Below are 21,615 nucleotides of genomic sequence, written 5' to 3' on the forward strand. Positions count from 1 at the left end.
CCATCTTAATGTATAAACGTTGCACAAAGAAAAATATAATTTCTTAAGCAGTATAAAGCATGTATAAAAATAAGAATGGACATGGTCTACCTTCACAAGACCAGGGAGCTGTAGTCCTTGCTCTGCCATAGATCAATGTGTAGAGAACTCCGGAGCAAGGACCTGTGAGGGGCGTGGTGTATGACGCATCACAGGTCCTACTGCGTAGTCCACAGCAGGGAGAGAGACTTCAGCGTCAGGACACAGCATGGAGCCAGCCTGGGAAGGTGTGTTACAGGTTTATAATTTTTCTGACAAAGTAAAAGGCTTTGTTATTGATAAGGGGGCACATAATTACTAACTGGGATTATATTTAATAAGTCTAGGGTAATTTATAAGGGGAGGGTGGCTATGTATAAGGAGGTTTTATTGTTAACCATAGGATGGGGGGCATTAGTTTCCTAGCTTTATTAATAATAGATCCTCCTTAAAACCCCCCACTTTAAAATTTTGCCCAGGGCCCGACTTTGCCTAAAACCGGCCCTGGCTCCAGTAGGAGAATAAATGCCCTTAAAGCCCCTAATTTGCATAAGTATAAACTGCTGATTTTTAAGAAAATTAAGCTGCAATGCAGGATGAGAAAAACATCTTTGGAAAGTGAAGTCTTTTTCATCAATTAGGCTAAGGCCCCACGGGAAGTAAACGCAGCGCTAGAGCTCTACGGAAAGAACTGTTGCGTGATCGCATTGCAGTTCTTTCCGCAGCGCTTTTAAGAGAAAGTTCACAGAGTTTTCCTCCACTGACTTTCTCTTAACATTATATCTACGGGAAAGCTGCCAGCATTTCCGTAAATATAATTGACATGCTGCGATTTGCAAAGCCACAACAGCTTTGCAAATCGCAGCGTGTCCGTGCTGCGATTTCTTCCGCAAAGTGGGCATGGGATTCGCATGGGAATCGCCTTAAAGTTCCATGGAGGTCTGACACCCAGGACTCCTGTGAATTGGCTTCTGCTTCTTAGTTTGCTTTCACAAGGTCAGTGTTTGGCCAGTGATTTTGATCAGTGATTGTGTGCCAAAACTAGGAGTGAGTTAAAGACACAGAACAGGTACAAATATTTCTATTATAGCTGATCTCTGTGTAGTCTCCACTCCTAATTTTGGTTCACAATCACTGAACAAAATCACTGACCAAACACTGCTGTGTGAAAGCAACCTAAGGCCATGTGACATCAAAGTCATTAGCCACATGGCCTGATTGCATCTCAATCCCATACAAGTGGGACCTCAGCCTTAATTTATATACAAATGAGCTGATCAGTGCACCCTGGATGTGGCTTTGTGTACCAGCACGCCCATTTTCAACTGTGGTCACGGCATGTTAGGACCTATTAGTCTGTATGTATGGGCAGCACTGGGTGGCGAAACAGACGAAAACGAGAGGTCTAGCATGCATGGCCACTCTAGGTAAATCAAACAGTTCATTTACATATGGATTAAAATACATATAGATTACATATGGATTTACATATGGATTGATTTTCTTATCAGCAAGATTGGGCTTCAACATAACACAGGTATGATCACTATGTCGCTAAAAACTCCTATGTCTACATATAAGTGGTTTAGAAGCCATTTTGGCAGTGTTAAACTCCTTGGGATCATTAGTGAAGGGGACTAAGGCCGGGGCCCCACGGTAAAAATCATGACGTTTTACAGTACTTGCAGAGGGGATGGGATTCATGTAAATCCAATGCCCACTTTGCGGAAAAAAACCTAGCGCGGACATGCTGCGATTTCCAAAAACGTCACGGTTTTGAAAATCGCAGCATGTCAATTATATCTATGAAAATGCCGGCGGCTTTCCCGTAGATATAATTGTAACAAAAAGTCCATGGAGGAAAACTCCATGAACTTTCTGTTCAAAGTGCTGCGTTTCCAGCCCGTAGGGACTTAGCATAAAAGTTCTCCTAAACACTCCTTGTGAATTTGCAGATTTTGCTGCGTTTTCCTGAACCAAAGCCAGGAGTGGATTGAGCAATAGGTAGAAGTATAAGTACTCCCTAGATATTTCCCATTCCTTGTGTAGCCATTCTTGGCTTTCACTTAAAAAAATTCAGCCAAATCCGCAACTAAAAAAGCTACATTTCCACAACATGGGGCCATAGCCTTAGACATCTTATTAGACAGGGCAAAATGTAGTTTTAGGGCTAGTTCACATGGGGACATGGACGCTGATTTTGACAGCAGATTTTGCGGCCAAATCAGCATCCATACAATGTCCACACTATGTGAACTGCTCCCGCCGCGACCATCGCGGTCGCGGCTTTCACCTCCGCTGTCGGCTCAAATGAATGAGCCGACATGGAGGGCGCTGCGGCTGGGCGGAAGCCGCGGCTCATCGCGAGCGGCTTCCGCCCAACAGATAGGTCATGTCGCTTCTTTTTCTGCTAGCGAGCTAGCAGAAAAAAAAAGCGAGCAGTTCACATAGGGATACATTGTATGGACGCTGATTTGGCCGCGAAATCCGCTGTCAAAATCAGCGTCCATGTCCCCGTGTGAACTAGCCCTTATTGATACCATTTTGGGAAATGTGCGATGTTTAGCTCAAATTTTATTCACAAGAGTCCTGGCAGCCATAGCAATGGAACACATTGGAGCCAGGAAAAGGAGGGGGAACAAAACTGAAAGTAAACAGAACCCCTCAGGTGCTGTGGTCACCATTGTCTGGGATCAGATATGCCTCTGATTGTAGGCACTGCACCCGGATCCTGAGGTGTATGGATAGATGATAAATACTTATGATGGCATAACCCCTATAAGGCTAGGTTCACATTTGCACTTGCTTACTGTTCAGGGATTCTATCCCCCCGTTCTGCTTGAAAAATGCGGAGAGAGTCCAGCAAGCAAGATTATTCTCTCCACATTTTTTGGGCTGAAACCCGGTGGGATCCGTTATAGTCTATGGGGGTCCGTAGCTTTCCACCGGTAACCGCTTTTTAAGTGGATTGGGGTCCCGTTTTTCAGGTACCCAAGTGAATTCGAAGAACGGAAACCTGAGCGCAGGTCTGAACCCAGCGTAATCGTGTAAGCTGCTGTACCTACTGCACATCAGTAAAAGTAAGCACATCAGCTATCGCCTCGCTGTTAACAGCCATTCTACAATTACATTCAGACAGTTATGGCACTGTTATAATTTGGATCACAGTTATGAAGGTCTATTATTTATGGAGGCACTATCTGTTTGGCACTACTATTTTTGGGGACAATATGGCTGTACCATATAAATATTGTTTATCGTTATAGTATATAGTTTTGGTGTGATAATCTGTAATCACAAGGATTCTGGGGAAAAGTTTGCATATTTTTGTTTATACAAGGGAAAGTTTACATATTTTTGTATGTACCGTAATTCCCCTAATACTGAAAATGATCGTAAATACTTTTCGATACATCTTACTACACAGCTGTAGAAATAAAGCTTTTTTTGGTCACTGTTAAAAAAGCAGAAGAAAAAACACTGTCCAAATATATCTTACTGCATGTTACTGAATCTTACTGCATTAAAAAAAATGTGGAACAGGCACCGGAAACACAGCATGTCAGACTTCCATAGACCTATATAGAACCAGGGAAGCTCATGACGCTGCTAGGGGCGTAACTACTGGGGTAGCGTTTTTTTTTTTTTGTTTTTTTTAATAGGCCTTTACCAGCTGGAGAGTGTAGCGGAGCCAAGGACAGGTAAGTAACAGTGTTTTTTATGTTTGTATCCATCCTGGGTCTCCGATTATTATACATCCGCTACCACTGCGTTTTTTTTTGTTTTTGTTTTAATAGGCCGTTACTGGCAAGAGTTACTTTAGCCGGTAACGGGCCCTATATACTTACCGATCCTGGAAGGGGCCGGGATCGGTAAGTGGCGGTGTGGGCCCCACGAGCTCTATTATACTCGGGGGTCCGAAAAGACCGATAACGATCGGAGGCCCGGGAGAGGTAAGATAACATAAAAAACTGTGTTACTTACCTCTTCAGGCTCCGGGCCTACTTCAGTTTACTTGCATGACGTCATATGACCCGTGACGCAGGGCCCCGGTCACATGACGTCCCGGAAGATAGCCAACAGCAACGGAGAATGCAGGGGAGTCGGGAGATAGGTAAGTAACAGTAGTTTGTTATGTTTGTATCCCTCTGGGTCTCCGATTATTATACTCTGGGATCTGAAAAGACCTAATGCTGTGTACTGGGGCCACTATGGGGACATAATACTGTGCACTGGGGCCACTATGGGGACATAATACTGTGTACTGGGGCCAGTATGGGGACCTAATACTGTGTACTGGGGCCACTATGGGGACATAATACTGTGCACTGGGGCCACTATGGGGACATAATACAGTGTACTGGGGCCACTATGGGGACATAATACTGTGTGCAGGGGCCAATATGGGGTATTATAGTGTGCGCAGAAATGCGCGAGGGGGGGGTGGCGGCGGTAGGGGTCAGTTGGTTGAGGTATTCAACGTCGGTCAGGGGGGAGCGGCGGCGGTAGGAGTCAGTTGGTTGAGGTCTTCAGTGTCGGTCGGGGGTGGGGGCCGTGTCAAAAGTTCGCCACGGGCCCCGCCACTCCTAGTTGCGTCACTGCTTCAGCTGCAGGATAATTAGCATACTAATAGAAACGGACTAATTCGAAAAAGGAGGCGCTGATGAATGAATAAAAGGTATGCCTGGAATAGCCTTTCTAAAAGCAATGCAAAGATATGCTTATTTAAAAATCACTAGGGCCAATGATAGACTCTCTTTATAGAGGGCCTAGTCACCTATCCTGGCATGTATGTTTTAATAAATACCTAAACTCCCCTTGAAAATACTATTTCTTTCATTTCTATGTTGCGTGGTTTCTCTGTTATTCCCCTTGGAAATTTTTAAATAAACTGATGCCTATAAGAGAATCCCATCTAGTACTGGTTGTAACCGTAATGTAGTCATACCTATTGTAAGCCAGAGAATACATTCTCCATTTTTGCAGAGAAATGTTATTTTCTCACACACATTTCACCATCACAATGGCAACAGAGCAATGTTTGCAGAAGTCTCTGACGATCAAGTCTTTTCTTGACATAATAGTTATTACACTCTGCACACAAAGTTTAGAAAGCTTCAGGCAGCGGTCCTGGTGGCTCAGTGGTTAGCACTGTTGTCTTGCGGTGCTGCAGTCCTGGATTTGAATCCAGTCAAGATCAATGTCTACAATGAGTTTTTATATTCTCAATGTGTTTGTGTGGGTTTCTCCAGGTACTCTGATTTCTTCCCATATGCCAAAAACATAGTGACACTCATCTCTAGTTGTAACCACTACAGGACAGTGACTGATGACAACAAATGTAAAGAGCTATAGATTATGTTGGTGCTATATATAAAAGGAAAATGTTCGTTGTTGTACCGTGTTGTTGTACCGTGTATCATTATGAGTTAGCCATTAAAAAGGTATCAACTACTGGAGATCACCAAGTTTTGGTGCTATATATGTAAGAGAGCTTCTGGCACCTTCCCCTGGGGTCTGCAGGAACAGCTGATCTGTATGGGGTCCGGATGACAGGCAAATGACCTATCCTGTGGATGGGTCATCAATATGAACAATCCATTTGTGTTTGAAAAACCCCTTTAAGAGGTAAGCAGAGTTGATGGCGGTCAGGAAAAACCTTATGATAGCGGTATAGTTAATCATTGGCCCCACTTTAGAAGGGTAACACTGCTGGGACCCAAACTGCTGCATAAGCACTTCTATGTATAGTGTAGATGAGCCACTGAGTAAGACCCAGTATAAGGCTATAGCTACGCAGAGTCCTATCTAAGAACATGCTCAAACCAGAACCACCTGTCATACAACACTAGGCCATCACAAAGGTTCCACTTCTGGAAAAGGTCTAAAGAGAGAAGTGATAACACAACATACAAGGTCACATGATAGTTTTAGAGGAACATTCTATTCGAAGTTTCCATCCAAATGTTTGACAACCACGTCAGAACACTATATTTAGTATACATATATACACTCATTGACAAAAAAACCCCATGCACCCAGATAGAAATGTTGGATTGCTGCAAAACTCGGCATGCAGATCTGTTGCAGCATCCTAGTGGACTCTGCATATAATTGTTTAGTGTTGCTTTATTATGTTATGATCCACTGTTTGTGTATGTGTATATATTGTTTGCTTTGCAGCTTTCCTACGTTTTACTTCCTCTGTTTCAGGAACCTTCCGCCATGGATGGTACACCTCTCCTTTATAGGGGAGCTTGGACCAGTCCAACCAATCATTGGCTGGGGCAAGGGGTGGACACTCTGAGTCTACAAAGCACTTAGTCTTGCTGAAGTGTGATGAAGTTGCAGTCCTGAGAGAGTGACCAATCCAACTCCTGAGGGAAGGGTGATCGGTTCTTTTCAGAGCCATTGCCCAGCGCCAACATTGCTACAGTCCAGGCAGGGAAAGGAAGACAAAGAACATAAAAAGTTGCAACAGCCTTCTGCTAGCACCAAGAGCATTACTGCAATTACAAACTGTATATAAGAATACATGTAAAAAAGGTTCTTGGTACCTTTTTACATTTTGATCAAATTAATCGCAAGCCCATCTGCCACGTCAAGGTGACCTCTGTTATGTGGGTCCATACACTAAAATGACTCACCTCTCTTACGGTCTTAGTCTCCCATGAATTGAGGGTAAATGTGTTTTTAGCCATATCATATCTTGTATATACCACAAATAACCTCTTCTCTCTTGACCTGAGTCCTCTCAATGAATAGGGGAGTGGAGTTCACTCATATTATGCACAAACCAAAATGGAGTTTAGCCGCACACCCCAAAAGCACAATACAACAAAGACAAGAATTGGCCAGCACTGCCAAACAGTGTGAACCAGAAATGTAGCTGAACATTGCTGTATTTTGTTCCATTTTTAATGGTACGCTTGAGAAAGGGGTATGCACCCCGGAGCACATGGTGTGATATTTCAATAAAGGATCGTTGGATTGTACTACTGTGTCCAAGTGAGCACAATTCCTCTCATTGTTGACTGTTTTTGGGTCATCTTCTGGTCCGTACTTCTTTACCAGATTTATGGCACCAGTTGGGACACCAGCTATCTACAGGCCCAGCTGTAACATCCGTGGGCAAAGGTGCCACAGGATACCATATGGAACCCCTATGCCTCCATGCACTACCATATCTCATCTTGCATCCCAATAGATTTCACCTTTTGCTATAATATTGTACTCACTTACATATGTCATCATTGCATTCTCACATAAAAAATTTTCAACAATTTTTTTTTGTCAATAAGTGTACATATTCACATTCACAAGATGATGACATTCTTGTTTTGCTGAGAGCCATTGGAGTAGATTTATGGTGACTCGCAGGGCCGCCGATAGGCCAGTACTAATGCTACTGGCGTCAGGGGCCCGGCCAAATTTAAAAATGGGGGGGGCCCGGGCCCCCTGGCGCCGGCAGCAGTCATTGTATGTCCTGTTTGTTTCAACTCAGATCTGCGTCCAGAGGAAGCAGATCTGAGTTGAACACATACGTGGCTGAAGCAAGGAGCTGACCTGTGTCAGCTCCTCGCTTCGCCGCTGCCGCCGGCTACCCGGCAGTGTAGACGCGATGTGATGACGTCACATCGCGTCTACAACTGTGCGCCAGTAAGAGAGAGAGGCGCGCAGAGAGCAGCGGGGGAACGAGGAAAAGGTAAGTGTAATGTGGATTATGTGGAACGTGAAACTGGGGGCAGATGAAGGAGAGGATGGCATGACACTGGGGGCAGAGATGGAGGGACATGAATCTGGGGGCAGAGATGGAGAGGACGGCATGACACTGGGGGGCAGAGATGGAGGGACATGAATCTGGGGGCAGAGATGGAGGGGACATGAATCTGGGGGCAGAAATGGGGGGCATGAATCTGGGGGCAGAGATGTGGAGACATGAATCTGGGGGCAGAGATGGAGAGGACATGAATCTGGGGGCAGAGATGGAGGGACATGAATCTGGGGGCAGAGATGGAGAGGACATGAATCTGGGGGCAGAGATGGAGGGACATGAATCTGGGAGCAAAGATGGAGGGGACATGAATCTGGGGGCACAGATGTAGGGACATGAATCTGTGGGCAGAAATGGAGGGGACATGGATCTGGGGGCAGAGATGGAGGGGACATGAATCTGGGGGCAGAGATGGGGGACATGAATCTGGGGGCAGAGATGGGGGGACATGAAACTGGGGGAAGAAATGGAGGGGACATGGATCTGGGGGCAGAGATGGAGGGACATGAATCTGGGGGCAGAGATGGAGGGACATGAATCTGGGGGCAGAGATGGAGGGGACATTAATCTGGGGGCAGAAATGGAGGGGACATGGATCTGGGGGCAGAGATGGAGGGGACATGAATCTGGGGGCAGAGATGGGGGGACATGAATCTGGGGGCAGATGAAGGGTGTATATGAAGCTGGGGGAGAGACGGAGGGGGGACATATAATTTATGGGTGACTGTAGGACGATTATACTGTGTGCGGGCACATGAAAAATTAACGAGTGGGCAGAGTCAATATAACAGTGGGTGGGGCTAAATTTCCCGCATTTTATCCCTCTTTTGGTTCTTCAAAAGTTGGGATGTATGGGTACAGGGGGCAATGGAAAGATGTTAGAGGGTGGACGGGGGGATCGTTGGGACATCGGGTGTGCGGCACTGCGGAGAGGGAACTGGGGCAATAATATATACGTTTTTAGCTGGAGAATAATAATAATGATGTAGGCCGCTATGTTACTAGCATAGCAGCCTGTTTGGGGGTGGGACTTTCACTTTAAAGGAGTATTCAAGTTGCGTTTTTGGCCTCCCTTGCCGGGATACATTGGTAACCAGTCACAATCAGCTCCCCACTTATCCCTGCACGGAGAACTGCAGCCCCCCCCCTTTTTTTTAATGGCCAGTTCTTCGTGCAGGGATAAGTTGACAGCTGATTTTGACTGGTTACCAACGTATCCCGGCAAGAGAGGCCAAAAACGCAATGTAGCAGATTATACCTGCAAATAGAATCTGATTAAGCCTTGTGATGCTGCTAAATAAAGGGAAATGTAATACATAATTGGTATGACGCAAAATAAGGTCGTTTTAAAATGACGGGGGGGGGGGGGGGGGGCCCAGACACTTAGGCTGTATGGGGCCCCAAAATTCCTGATGGAGGCCCTGGTGACTCGTGCCAGTTTTTCTGGTATACAAGGCATAAAAAGGTGGTTTATTGCACAAGTAAGTGTTTAGCACAAAAAATATTGTGGCTCCGCTGCCCTCAAAAAGGGGGTAAGATGATGGGGGCCTGGACCATTGGTGGGAAATGCACACCAGCTCATAGTGTGTCCAGTTACAAAGCCCCAGAGGCAGCATTCTGGCCATACCTATGGTCATGTACTGAATAGTCTGAAGACACACTTTCACTTTCACACTTTTTGCAAGTTCAGCTTCTTTGCTGGAGCAGACCCCTCGCTGACATCTGTCATTGCGTTTTAAACATGGCGCCCACTCAGAGGAGACCCAGCAGCAATGCCTAACTTATTGCAGGTATTAACCCTTCTGATCTCTCTGGCAAATGTGAGCGAAGCATCAGATTGTTTAACAGAAGCCTCCTAGGGAATCTAAAACAAATAATAATAATTAATGATAATAAAAAGTTTTAAAAAAATATGTTCAAAATCCTAAAACATTTGAAATCTTTTTCTAGATGGGAGTAAATAAACAAAGTTAAGGGGATATCGTCACTCCTTAGGTAGAGACCACCATTTAGGTGTGCGGAGTCTTATTAAGCCATTTTGTGCTCCACTATGCAAAGGAACATGGGAAGAATATGCAAATCTGTCTTTCATGATGTAATAAGAATACAGTGCCTCAGTCATGCAGCCCAATAGAGGGCGCTCCCTGAGGATATGCAAATCTGACTTCCATGTTGTAATTAGGAAGATAGTGCCTCAGTCATGTACACCAAAAGAGGGCGCTCACTGAGGATGTGCAAGTCTATCTTCCATGATGTAATTAGGAAGACAGTGCCTCAGTCATGCAGCCCAATAGAGGGCGCTCCCTGAGGATCATTGCATCATTGCAGCAAAGGCCTCTGGGAAGGTCGGGCATGATGTTAAAGGGAGCGCCCTCTATTGGGCCTCCAACTACCCCCACTGTTTAATATCCCCCTCCAGCTGCCCCAGTTTAATGTCCCCCTCTAATTTCCCCCAGTTTAAACTGCAGCACGAGGAGAGGGACTTAATACTGTGGCACAATTGGAGGGGAACATTATAATGCAGGGGCACATAATGTTAGGATGACTGTAGGAACATTATACTGTATGGGGGCACATGGAGAAATGGATGAGAATGGGTCGAGTCAATATAGAAGTGGGTGGAGCTAAATTTGCCGCCGCGCGCAAATAGACAAAAGTACAATAAAAAATAAAGTAATGAATAAGTAATAACAAGTAAGGGCTCGCTCACATCTGCGCCCGGGGTCTCCGCTTTCAGGTTTCCTGTCCGAAACTGGGCAGGAGACAGAAACCTGCAGGCATCTTTCCAAACCCATTCAAATGAATGGGATTGAAAAGTGTCTGGCCGTGAGTACCGGTGACCGTTTTATACCCTCTGCAGCTAAACCGTTTTTTTTTAACACAAAGTCGGACATGCAGGACTGTGTCCGGTTTAAAAAAACCAGTTTCGCCACGGAGAGCTCAAAACGCTCACCGGCGCTCACGGCCGGACACGATCTGACAGGTTTCCGTCTTCTGCAGGCAGAATGTTACTATCACGGCCAAAAAACTATGCGCCACATCACCGTAACTGAGAGGGAAATCACGGTATTTAATTTTTTTAGTACCGTTTTGTGCTGCTATGTGATAACCAGATGTTTCCTCGCCATTTTTTTGTACATTTTCCTGGATAATAGAGATAAATAATAATATATATAAAAAAATAAAGATAATAAAGAAAAAAAAAGCATTACGGTCGCTGTTACTGAAAAAAGATGTAAAAATGATAAAAATAAAAATAGAGTTCTAGCCCTCAGAGTCGCATGTACCAAAAAAAGCGGAAGGTTTGCTCCTAAATCGGGGAGAATGGCCCGTTCACGTGTTTAAGAAAAAGTCGTCAAAGAAACTCATTAGTTTTTTTGTTTTTTTTTACATTTTCCACATCCACTTGTGAAACGCGTTGAATTCTACGTGAGGGGACACCGTTGTCGCAGACTTGATCTAGTGATTTGTGAGGTGATGGTGTTCAGTCACTGACTCTGGGACTCACTAGTGACTTGTGCTGAGCAGCTGTGGAACTACAAGTCCCAGCATTACTTAGCAGAGCATCTTTACTATTCAAGTCTCCCGCCTGGTTAAAGTCACATGAGTGTGATGACGTAACTACTGAGCCCGGTCATATGACCGTGATGTCATCAAGTGTCCTTTAAGCCCCTGGAAGGCAGCCTGTAGTGTGGTGGCCGCGGCAGCCGGCGGTATGGGCACCTGCTGAGAGGCGTGAGCACCGGGGACGGATTTTTTTTTTTTTTTTTCCCCATTTACTTTTTTTTTTCTTTAAGCTTTGAGTTTCTTGGTTTTTTATTCGCTGCGGCATGTGGGACAGTGCGGGAGACGCCGGCAGAGGGGGATGAAGGTGGGCAGTCTTCTCATTGTGGGGATCTGCAGCTGCACACAAAGCCTGCCTGACACAGACCTCAGCAGCCGCCTGTGATTTCCAGGACACGCTCGCCCTCATCGGACCCTGTGACCCGCTCCGGGCCCGGGCTAGCAAGCAAGCAGTCGCCGGGTGGTCTATAGACCCGGGGAGGCCCCATCGCGGCCTGTGCAGCCGGGGAGATGCAGCTGTGACAGGCGGTGAAGATGGGAATGCTGAGCCCGTACGGAGGGAGGAGAAGAGAAAGCTGCAGCCCGTATCCGACCAGCTCACATCAGTGCCAGCCCCGGGCTGCTCCTGGGAGCCCGGCTACTGTGATCAGGGGCCCCGAAGGGCCACATCGCTCTTCTCTCTGAGGATCCCTGTGTATATAGACGACATCTGTCTGCCCCTTCGCCCCCCTTGCTGCAGAGAACTGGATTTAGGAGGGTTCATTCATTCCCTACCCACCTGTGCCCCCTCACCTGCCCCTGATGATGGTTGATAGCCGGGCCACAATGAATGGCTGATGTGGTGGCTATGATGGTAGAGACATTGCTCCGATCCCATCTCCTCTGTGATTCCTCCTCCTCCTCCCTGTGACTCTGTTACTTTGTGTCTTGTCTGCTTGTCCTTATTTCGGTGAGTTGCCCCCCTGAGGCAGTTGTTCAATGGAAGTATGTTACCAGTTGCCGGTGCTGCCCCTGGACAGACCGGTCCCCAAACATGTCCTAAGCCGCCGCGGTGCCATCAGCTTCAGCTCCAGCTCTGCTTTGTTCGGATGTCCCAACCCCAGGCAGCTTTCTCAGGTAAGATCGCAGTTGAGATGTATACGCTGGGCATTTGTGCCAGGTCTGAACAGGTTACTATTGTGTCCTATAAAGTGGGGCGCAAAATTAGGAAACAATATCCTAATGCATTGTTATCAATGGGGCCGATCGGGAGCAGCTGTCAGGTTATAACCCGTGTACAAGTGGGACCTGGATTATACATCTCATAAGTATACGGGGTCCCCGCACCAATGCAGGATATGATGTGGTTTCCATGAATAATTGCAATTTACACAACTCGCTATTGTATTTTTTTAAGGATATGGCGGTGTTTCTGTTTGCATTGGAGGCTACATTGCAAAAATGGTGGACGAAATATCACAGCACAGTCTGTTATTGTCTGATGGAAACCCAACAGATCCCATTATTGGTGCTCTTGGTGTCCATCATGTAACAGATCCCGCAACTTCCCATCATATCACTGAGCAGAACAATAGAAATGATCAGCAAAGGTGTGAACTGTGTCTAAGCTGCCCCCTTCTTCCATGTGGTTAATTCTGCTTGGCTTCCTGTTGTGTTCCAGAAAACCATGTACATCCCAGGCCTTCCTTGTCTGAATTTGGCCAGTTAGACAGACAGACACACACGTGTGTGTGTGTGTGTGTGTGTGTGTGTGTGTGTGTGTGTATATATATATATATATATATATATATATATATATGTGTATATATATGTGTGTGTGTGTGTTTTGATGGCCAGCATATTTATGTGTGTATGTATATCAATGGGTCTATTTTTCAGGGCTGTAAAACAGATTGATGTCTAAGGTACATCCATTAAAAAACGGATCAGTGAATTGGGTCAAAAAGATGATACAGTTTACCAATGGATGCACTTCAATGGTCTATTAAAAATGGATGATATTGGATGATCACAATTTGGGTAAACGGATACAAATATCTGGATACTCGTCCAGTTTTCACAGCCTAAGTGTGAATATAGCTTCGCTTTTTGACACGAGAGGTCCATACATGGTGTCTATTGGACTACAAGGAGTTTGGGGATGTACATGAGAAGTTTACTGGGTGAGGAATCCCCTTTGTTATAAAATTTAGGTTTGATATGGGTGAATATCTTTGACCCTGGTGGCACAGTGGGTTACCTTGCAACATTAAGGTGGTGAGCTTGGAGCAGGTGGGGTATCGGTCCTGTCTTTAGGTCTCCTGCACGAGGCCATACTTCAATTGGATTTTCAGGACCAAATTCCGGTTGCAATTTCCGTCCTGGCTGTGGGTTAGATGACCTAAATTTACAATGCCATAGGGATCTATGGTGCCGTAAGTTGGGTCATTAAACCCTTCTGTCAGAAAAGGATTTGTAGTTGTCGAAATGGTCTGGAAAATCTGGATGTATTACGGCCCTCTTCATAAGGCCTTGGGCGCTCTTCAGACTGTGTTTTAGTAATGAGTTTGCTGGGAAAGCTCCAGCGCCTATGGAAAACAAATACTTGGGATCCCATTTGTTGGACAGAAGACAAAACTGAGTCCTTTTGGCTTTTGTTTAGCCATTGTATGTTAAGAAACCTCGGAGGCGCACTGCAGGTGGTGTGAGAGGAGCGTTACCGGTGTGGATTGCCTCTGAGCGTTGCAGCTTCTTTCTGCACGCAAAATGGCCCAAGTATACATTAGGTGGGACACTGGATTGTGAGCCCCACTGGAGCAGTGAATGGACAAGGTAGGGGGGGGGGGGAGCATTCATCCCTCTATGCCAGTTTTGGATATTCAAGGTACATATTTGGTGCAAGGCCCCTTCTCGAGACAAACGTGCCTCAAGCCCTAATCCACACCTCGTCCGTCATTCTGTGAATGTGTTAGTTGCGGGGATTGGTGCACTTTTCTTAACCTACTCCAGTTCCTTTGTGATTTCCATTCTCGCGCCAAGGCAATCAACAGATTTCTGAAGAGTCTGTCTTGCTAGTTCTCCAGTTCCCTGCGCCAGTTATGCCGCTTATTAAGACCGGTGTACAATATGTCAGTCCTAATAAATTTGCCCCAGTGTGTCACCAGAAAATGATCTATTATATACTGAGTTTTTATGTTAAGCATATCTGAAGAAGTTTTTTTTTTTTTTTGCCAATTCTGTAGGGATTTTGTTTGCAGCAGTTACCTCATTTACATCACAAACCTGATTACGAAAGAAGCTCAGTCAAGATGGCAGCCCCCTTGATCATGTACAGAAAATTAAAATAAAAAATAAGTACAATTAGAAACTGAAAGCGGATTAAAAAAAAAAGTGCTATAGGCATAACTAAAAAAAAAAAAATGTTAACTTATTCCTTTTAAGTGGAAGGACTTCATTATACAGTAAATAAAGGGGTTGTCCAAGAATTTTCAAATAATTGTACAAGGATTGGAATTTGTGTAGCCTAAAGAAATGGTCTAGGTTCGTCTTTATGAGCCGCTGCTTCAGTCCTGTCCTGTAGCCATGATGTTACATTCTTCATTCATGTGATTGACAATAATGGAGACCGGCGCGACACCCTGGAACAGAGAGACATTGTAAAGTTATAGGATACGTCTTTATTTTATACTTTCCTATCCTTAGGCAGTTTTTGTAAAATCTTGAACAAATCTTTAAGTGGTGCGACATTCTTTCTTATAGGGTTTGCTTGCACAGTCATAAATGCTTGTGTTTGGCATAACCTACACATATAGGGTAAAACCGGCCATATACATCAGTTTTAGCAGCAGCCGAAATGGGTACCTGTGCCGTTTCTCGTTATAAATGGACAGCTATCTGTACAAGGGCCAAAACAGATCGGATATGCTGGGTTATTTTTTTTGGCTGAAAATACCGGCCAACTTGCATAGTCTCCTAGAGGAATTGTTCATATGAATAATCCCATCCTCAGGTCTAATGTATATGGCTGGTCTAAGAGGGTAGTGAGTAGAGATGAGCGAATAGTATTCCATCGAGTAGATATTCAGTCGAATACTATGGTATTCGAACTATGCGTACTCTGTTGAATACCATGCGTAAAAATCGATTTCCCCTCCCACCTTCCCTGGCGCTTTTTTTACACCAATAACTATGCAGGGGAGGTGGGACAGGAACTAGGACAATGTAGACATTGAAAAAAACGTATACAGTGTATATTTATAGTGTGAATTCTTACTGCGTTTACCGTGTGGTATTGGACTGAGTACGAGTATTTCAAATATCGAAGTATTCCATCAAAAACCTACTTGCTCATCTCTAGTAGTAAGCTTCAGTACTTGCTATTGGAGATTCATGTTGTACTGTCCTCAGTTTTTCTGATTTGACTAAATTTGTAATAAGGATGCTCTTTTAGGATGACGGTAAACATGGCGGCCAACATTAACCATATAGTCAATGGGCAGTACAGTCATTGGGACGCTGTGGGTGGGCAGGCTTGTGACACCTACGTGTGCCGTCAACTTACAAGAATCTGCTGGCTGAGCACTTGGTTACGTGAAATTAGATGGAACATGGAAGAACCTACAAGTGTCCTGGCATCTTGGTTGGGCTGTTTGTTCAGCTGTCGTCTTCCCTCTCAATACTTGGTTAAATTTTAATCACTTAGTAAGTAAACCTGTGCGGAGTTGTGTTGGTGCCTACAGCCCGGCTGTGTTTGCTGCTCATGTTTTTTACAACTGGGATTGGATCCAACGGGGAAGAGGATTATAAAGCGTTCTTTATTCCTCTCTTCCTTCTTGGACCCACTCCCAATTTTTTTTTTTCTTTTTTTTTGTGGGACAAATAGTCACAACACGGCAAAATAAACTTGACCTTAGATCTTTATCACATAGTCCTATTAATTCTTCATGTTGGGACCAAATATTAAGCATTATGGGAGTGGATCCCACTTGTGTAGGTTTTAACTGTTTCACCACAGTGTGCTAAACTATACGGCATCTATCCTGTATGGGTACTGGGTGGTATTAGTCAGTGTGGGCTAAGCCCATCTGCACAGATGAAATATGGATCCTGTAAACATTTGTGCCATGATGCCAGTCTGAACAGAACTAAGGCTAGGTACACACACCATATGTTTGTAATGGACCATACTTTGTGCCAAAAATGCCCCCCTTTATTTTCCAATCTGCTTGCCACTTTTAAGAAAAGTGGGCAGAATAGGGCGGGTTCAAGGCAGGGCATAGATGCTTCGCCCCGATTTACCATAGCTGGCATGAATTATACTTGAAATCTACCCCATTATCTGGAGCAACGACATTGTTGTCAATTTACTTTGAGACAAAGTGAAGATTGGTTCAGCATGACCTGTTTGTCTTCAGCCAGCCCCACATTGCAGAAATTCAGTGTTTTTGCAAACCAGCATGTCACTTTTACCTGCGGAAACACCCGCGTTTTCTCTATAGATTTAATAAGTGAAGGAAATCCACAATGAAAAAATGCTGCGACAAAAAAGTGATTCAATTTTTGGGTGCGAGTCATTGTCATTTAGACACATAAACGCGTTTCAGAGCGCTGCGCTTCAAAACAGATCCCATTGATTTCGATGTGTGCCGGCTTACGCGCGCTACACATTGGAATCAATGGGAGGCTTTTTAACCCATTGATTTCAATGTGTTATGCGCGTTAAATGGAACCCATTGAAGTCAATGGGATTCTGTTTTGAAGCTACGTGTCAGAATGAGCGCCGCGTTACATCATGTGCACAGGCCCTTAGGAGTCCCTCTCCTGGAATACTGTTCAGGCCAGTTAATCCAGCCAACAGATGGACAGGGTTTCACGGCAGAAACTCTGTTTTACGAATGCAGGGTAAGTATATATCAATTTATCATTCAGCATTGTACCCTTTGATATATCAGGGACCCTTCCCCTGACCTGTCTGTTTTACTAAATGTTTGTATTTCCCAAAATCTAACAATTCTGGAGCACATTTTCTTGTAAGGGTAAGTGTACACTGAGTTTTTTGGTCAGGATTTTGAGGCCCTATCTGCCTCAAAATCCTGACCAAAAAGATGGCTCCCATTTGGTCAGTTCTTTTTTTTCTGGGAGCTGGTTTGTTCTGGCTCCCGGGAAAAAGAAGCGAGGTGCTCATTCTTTTAGGTGGATTCGTCTCGCGACATTCGCCTGAAGACATTCCCTCCCAACTAGGCCCAGTCGTAGCTACCGTATTTTGGACCAGAACCTGTGGTGGCCTCTGCCGCAGGTTCCGGTCCAAAAAACCCCGTGTGAACTTACCCTTAGGATTCGCCTCAAACTCCTGACCAAAAAGTCGGCTGCCATTGAAATCAATGGGAGCTGGCTCCCGGAAAAAGAAGCGAGGCGCTCATGCAACAGGCCGTTTCGCCTCGCAATTCGGCCTGAAGACACTTTCTCCTCCCGACTAGGCCCATTCATTGGGCCTAATCCGGAGCAGAGTGCGCCACTGGATGCCGGTGCAGTGCATCAGTATTCAGTCGCGGCTACCCGTTTTTTTTGGACCGGAGCTTCAGGCAGCCTCTGCTTCAGGTTCGGGTCCAAAAAACCCAGTGTGAACTTGCCCTTATTCTTCCAATTCCTGTTCCTCTGCTTCCTCCTAGAAATCTATGAATCAATTGACATTGGGGGTTTCCATTCTTTTTCTCAAGTAATATGTTCTCTCCCATGAGTTTGTAGGGTCATTCTTACATTGTGGGAGCATCAAGTTGTCAATTGATTTGTAAATTTGTTAGAAGATCAGCAGAAGACAGAGATATAAGAAGAGATGTCTCCAATGTTGTGTTATGTAGAAGTCACAGGTCCACATTGACTAAAACCGTGCAGATGCAGCCCAGACAATCTGCCCCATAGACCTGCGCAGCTATAATCTGTACGTGGCTTTTACTGCAATTCTGCAGCTTGCTAATGGAAATCTCCATAAAACAACCTGCACCACCTTAGTATATCCTCAGGGCTACAAAGGTTTGTAGGTATATCTGTATGAAGGTGGAAAAGATACCACATAGCATAGTGTCCTGCATACAAGTAACCCCTGAGGAGATGTATTTCTAAGACTCCCCTCACCTCCTGTCATGGCTTCCATTCTTAAGAAAACCATGACAGATTTTTTTTTTCTTTCCTTATTGACTTGCTATGAGTTTTCCTGCTTTATTTTTTTTATTATTATAATTATTAGTATTTTTATATTAGAAAGAACAGTTCAGCAGTCCCCCCCCCCCACACTCCTAGGATCTGTGACAGCTGAGGCCGGTATTGTGTGTTGTGTGTCACATTTGTATATGTAACGCTATACTACTCGCTTGTGCAAATAAACTGTCATTTGAGTTCCTTTCATAACAGTGTAATGGTAAATAGTAGCAGCAGTTCACACGTGGGTGTAGTCTGTGACCACACGTAGTCATGTGTACACGTCCCAATACCACTAGCCGTCTGCCTGGTAGCCCCTACATTCCTTTGGAACCGTCAACTTTAACCCTTAAGTACTATTATGGGGTCTATCATAATGATATGTGTATGATAGTGGTAATGTATGACAGACACCATGATTGTACTTAAGGGTTAAGTATATAAAATATATGGAAAATGCCTTCTATTGTGAGAAATGCTGTGTATCTACATATCTGAGTATACAGTAACTTACTGCCATAGCTGCCTCTAATTTAAAGGGGTATTCTATTGAACGTAACCGTATTTAAATTTTGTCCCCTGGTGGACCTGAACGACAGCCCTACTCTAGTGTGACCCTAGCCTTAGTGGTGACAGCCTTTTATCTTGATTGGTTACAAGTTGATGCAACCATGAATGCAGGAACTTCCTATGTCCGAGGACTTGTCAGAAACTCCGCCATAGTTTCTTTATTGTGACTAGGTTATCTTCTCACATGTGTCCCTGTCTGATAACCTGTCCACAATAAGAAAATCATGGCTGGGCTTTTGACAAGACCATAGAAAGTTCTCACATTCATGGCTGTATCCATTGGCAACCAATTAAGAGATGCTTAGAGGAAATCATTAAATAAAAAAAATATATATATATTGCAGAGTTTTTATTACTTGCATCTAAATAAGTTTATGGGAAAAGCTCTTTAAGGCCGGGGCCCCACGGGACGTAAACGCCCCAGTTCAAGCAAAGGGGATGGGATTCATGCGAATCCCATGCCCACTTTGCGGAAGAAATCGCAGCGCGAACATGCTGCGATTTGCAAAGCCGTTGCGGCTTTGCAAATCGAAGCATGTCAATTATATGTACGGAAACGCCGGCGGCTTTCCCGTAGATCTAATATTAAGAGAAAGTCCGCAGAGGAAAACTCTGTGTACTTTCTCTTAAAAGCGCTGCGGAAAGAACCGCAATGCGTTCACGCCGTGGTTCTTTCCGCAGCGCTTTAGTCTAAGGCTGGGGTCCCACTTGGCGGAAGCAGTGTAGAAAAAAAAACATGGCGTTTCACAGTCACTGTGAAATTCTAGCGAAACCCATCCCACAGTGCAGTAGAATATGTGCAAAGGACACTCTGTTTCCAAAACTATTGCAGTTTTGGAAATAGCAACATGTAATTTATAACCAGGGAAACAGTGCTTTTTTTTTTTTTTTTTTTTTCCCCCCCACATTGTATTCCATTACATAGTCACAATTTTCCAGTTTTTGTGAACTTTCTTCCTTTTATTATACCTATATGGGAAAACGCCAGCATTTTTCCAGGTATAATTGACATGCTGCGATTTGCAAAAAAGTGTTTTGTTTTGTTTTTAAAATACAGTGCTTCTGCAGTGTAATTTTTTTAAATTTTTTTTGTAAATTGTGAGCCCCATATAGGGATCACAGTGTACTTTTTTTTTTTTTTTTTTTTTTCCCTCTCAGTATGTCTTTGTATAATGGGAGGAAACCCATACAAACTCCTTGCAGATGTTGTTCCTGGCAGGATTTGAACCCAGGACTCAGTGCTAACCACTGAGCCACCGTGTTGCCCCATCCACTGTGTATTTTTGTTTCTGCAATACGTGGATGGGAATGGCCCAGAATCCTTTACAGGTACAGTAAAACACTGCGTTTTTCACATTGAGGAGCCCATGTTGCAAAAATACATCTTTCTTTTTCTTTAGATTTTGCTGTGTTTTTTTGAGACAAACGTATTAGTGGCTACAAAGGGAATGCGAGCTCTCTAGAACTTCTCCTTTCTGGTCAATCCACTGCTCAAAAAAACCGCAGCAAAATCTGCAACAACAAGAAAAAACAAACTACGAAGTAGACTTCCACATGGTTGTGGAGTCAGAGTGAGTCTGGCCCAATTTTAGCTGGAGTCAGAAAAAAAAAGTTACAGACACTGACTTGAAAATTAAAATTATTTTTAATTATGCAATTATTAAAACCTGTATATACTCGAGTGTAAGCCAAATTTTTCAGCACCGTTTCTGTGCTGAAAAAGCCCCCCTCGGCTTATACTCGAGTCAGCAAAAAAAAGAAAAAAAATTATGCCCAGACGCAATATCAATGTATAGAATCTCCCATAAAATAGTGGGGAAAAAAAGCTTTAAAAAAAAAATAAAAGTTCTAAATCCCTCCTTTCCCTAGAATACATACAAAAGAAAATGACTGTGAAACACACACATTAGGTAACCCTGTGTCTGAAAGTGCCCGGTCTACTGAATATAGGGGATCTGCAGTGCTCCTGTTCCGTCGGGAAGGGGTTAATAGGAGCACTGCAGATCCCCTATATTCAGCCAGGCTGAATTCCAAGTGGGGGAAAAAAATCCCAGTCCTCAAGCTCAGGGAAGGGGCAGACAGACACCCAGCAACTACTGCACCCAAAAACTCCGACCATTTTAATTTTTGAAATTTTCCAGTAGATGCTCATTTCCCCCCTAGGATTATACTCGAGTCAAAAATTTCCACAGTTTTTTGTGGTTAAATTAGGGGCCTCGGCTTATATTCGGTTCGACTTATACTCGAGTATATAATTATTGACATTTGTAGGAAATCATGAACTAGTTTATCGGATTAGAGGATCTTTACTGCTTCTGACTGACCATGGCCACGGACAGAGTCTGAGCAGGAGAAAAATAAGAGTGGGTGCTTTGATCCATTGACCCATAGACTTGACTTCCATCAATGGATATCGGGTTAATAATTGGAAAATATTTTGGTTGAAATTCTCCCAAACTTGTAAAAAGAATTGGTAAATCGTAGGGGTAACCAAAGTTCAGTAATGTTTTATTCAC

At 44.2% G+C, this 21,615-nt stretch overlaps 1 protein-coding gene across 2 annotated transcripts in view; it reads left to right on the top strand.

The window, feature by feature from the left end:
• Positions 1-11,611: 11,611 nt before the first annotated feature.
• The window catches only part of PDE7A (phosphodiesterase 7A), a 67,809-nt gene continuing 57,805 nt past the window's right edge, over positions 11,612-21,615 (top strand). For both annotated transcript variants that reach the window (XM_075270437.1, XM_075270438.1), the window contains exon 1: positions 11,612-12,472. In XM_075270437.1, the coding sequence (XP_075126538.1) occupies positions 12,335-12,472 (138 nt within the window). In that variant the 5' untranslated portion in view covers positions 11,612-12,334. The remainder of the gene's footprint in view (positions 12,473-21,615) is intronic.

The sequence above is a fragment of the Leptodactylus fuscus genome, chromosome 4 (genome assembly GCF_031893055.1).
Source record: "Leptodactylus fuscus isolate aLepFus1 chromosome 4, aLepFus1.hap2, whole genome shotgun sequence".
Taxonomy (NCBI): Eukaryota; Metazoa; Chordata; class Amphibia; order Anura; family Leptodactylidae; genus Leptodactylus; species Leptodactylus fuscus.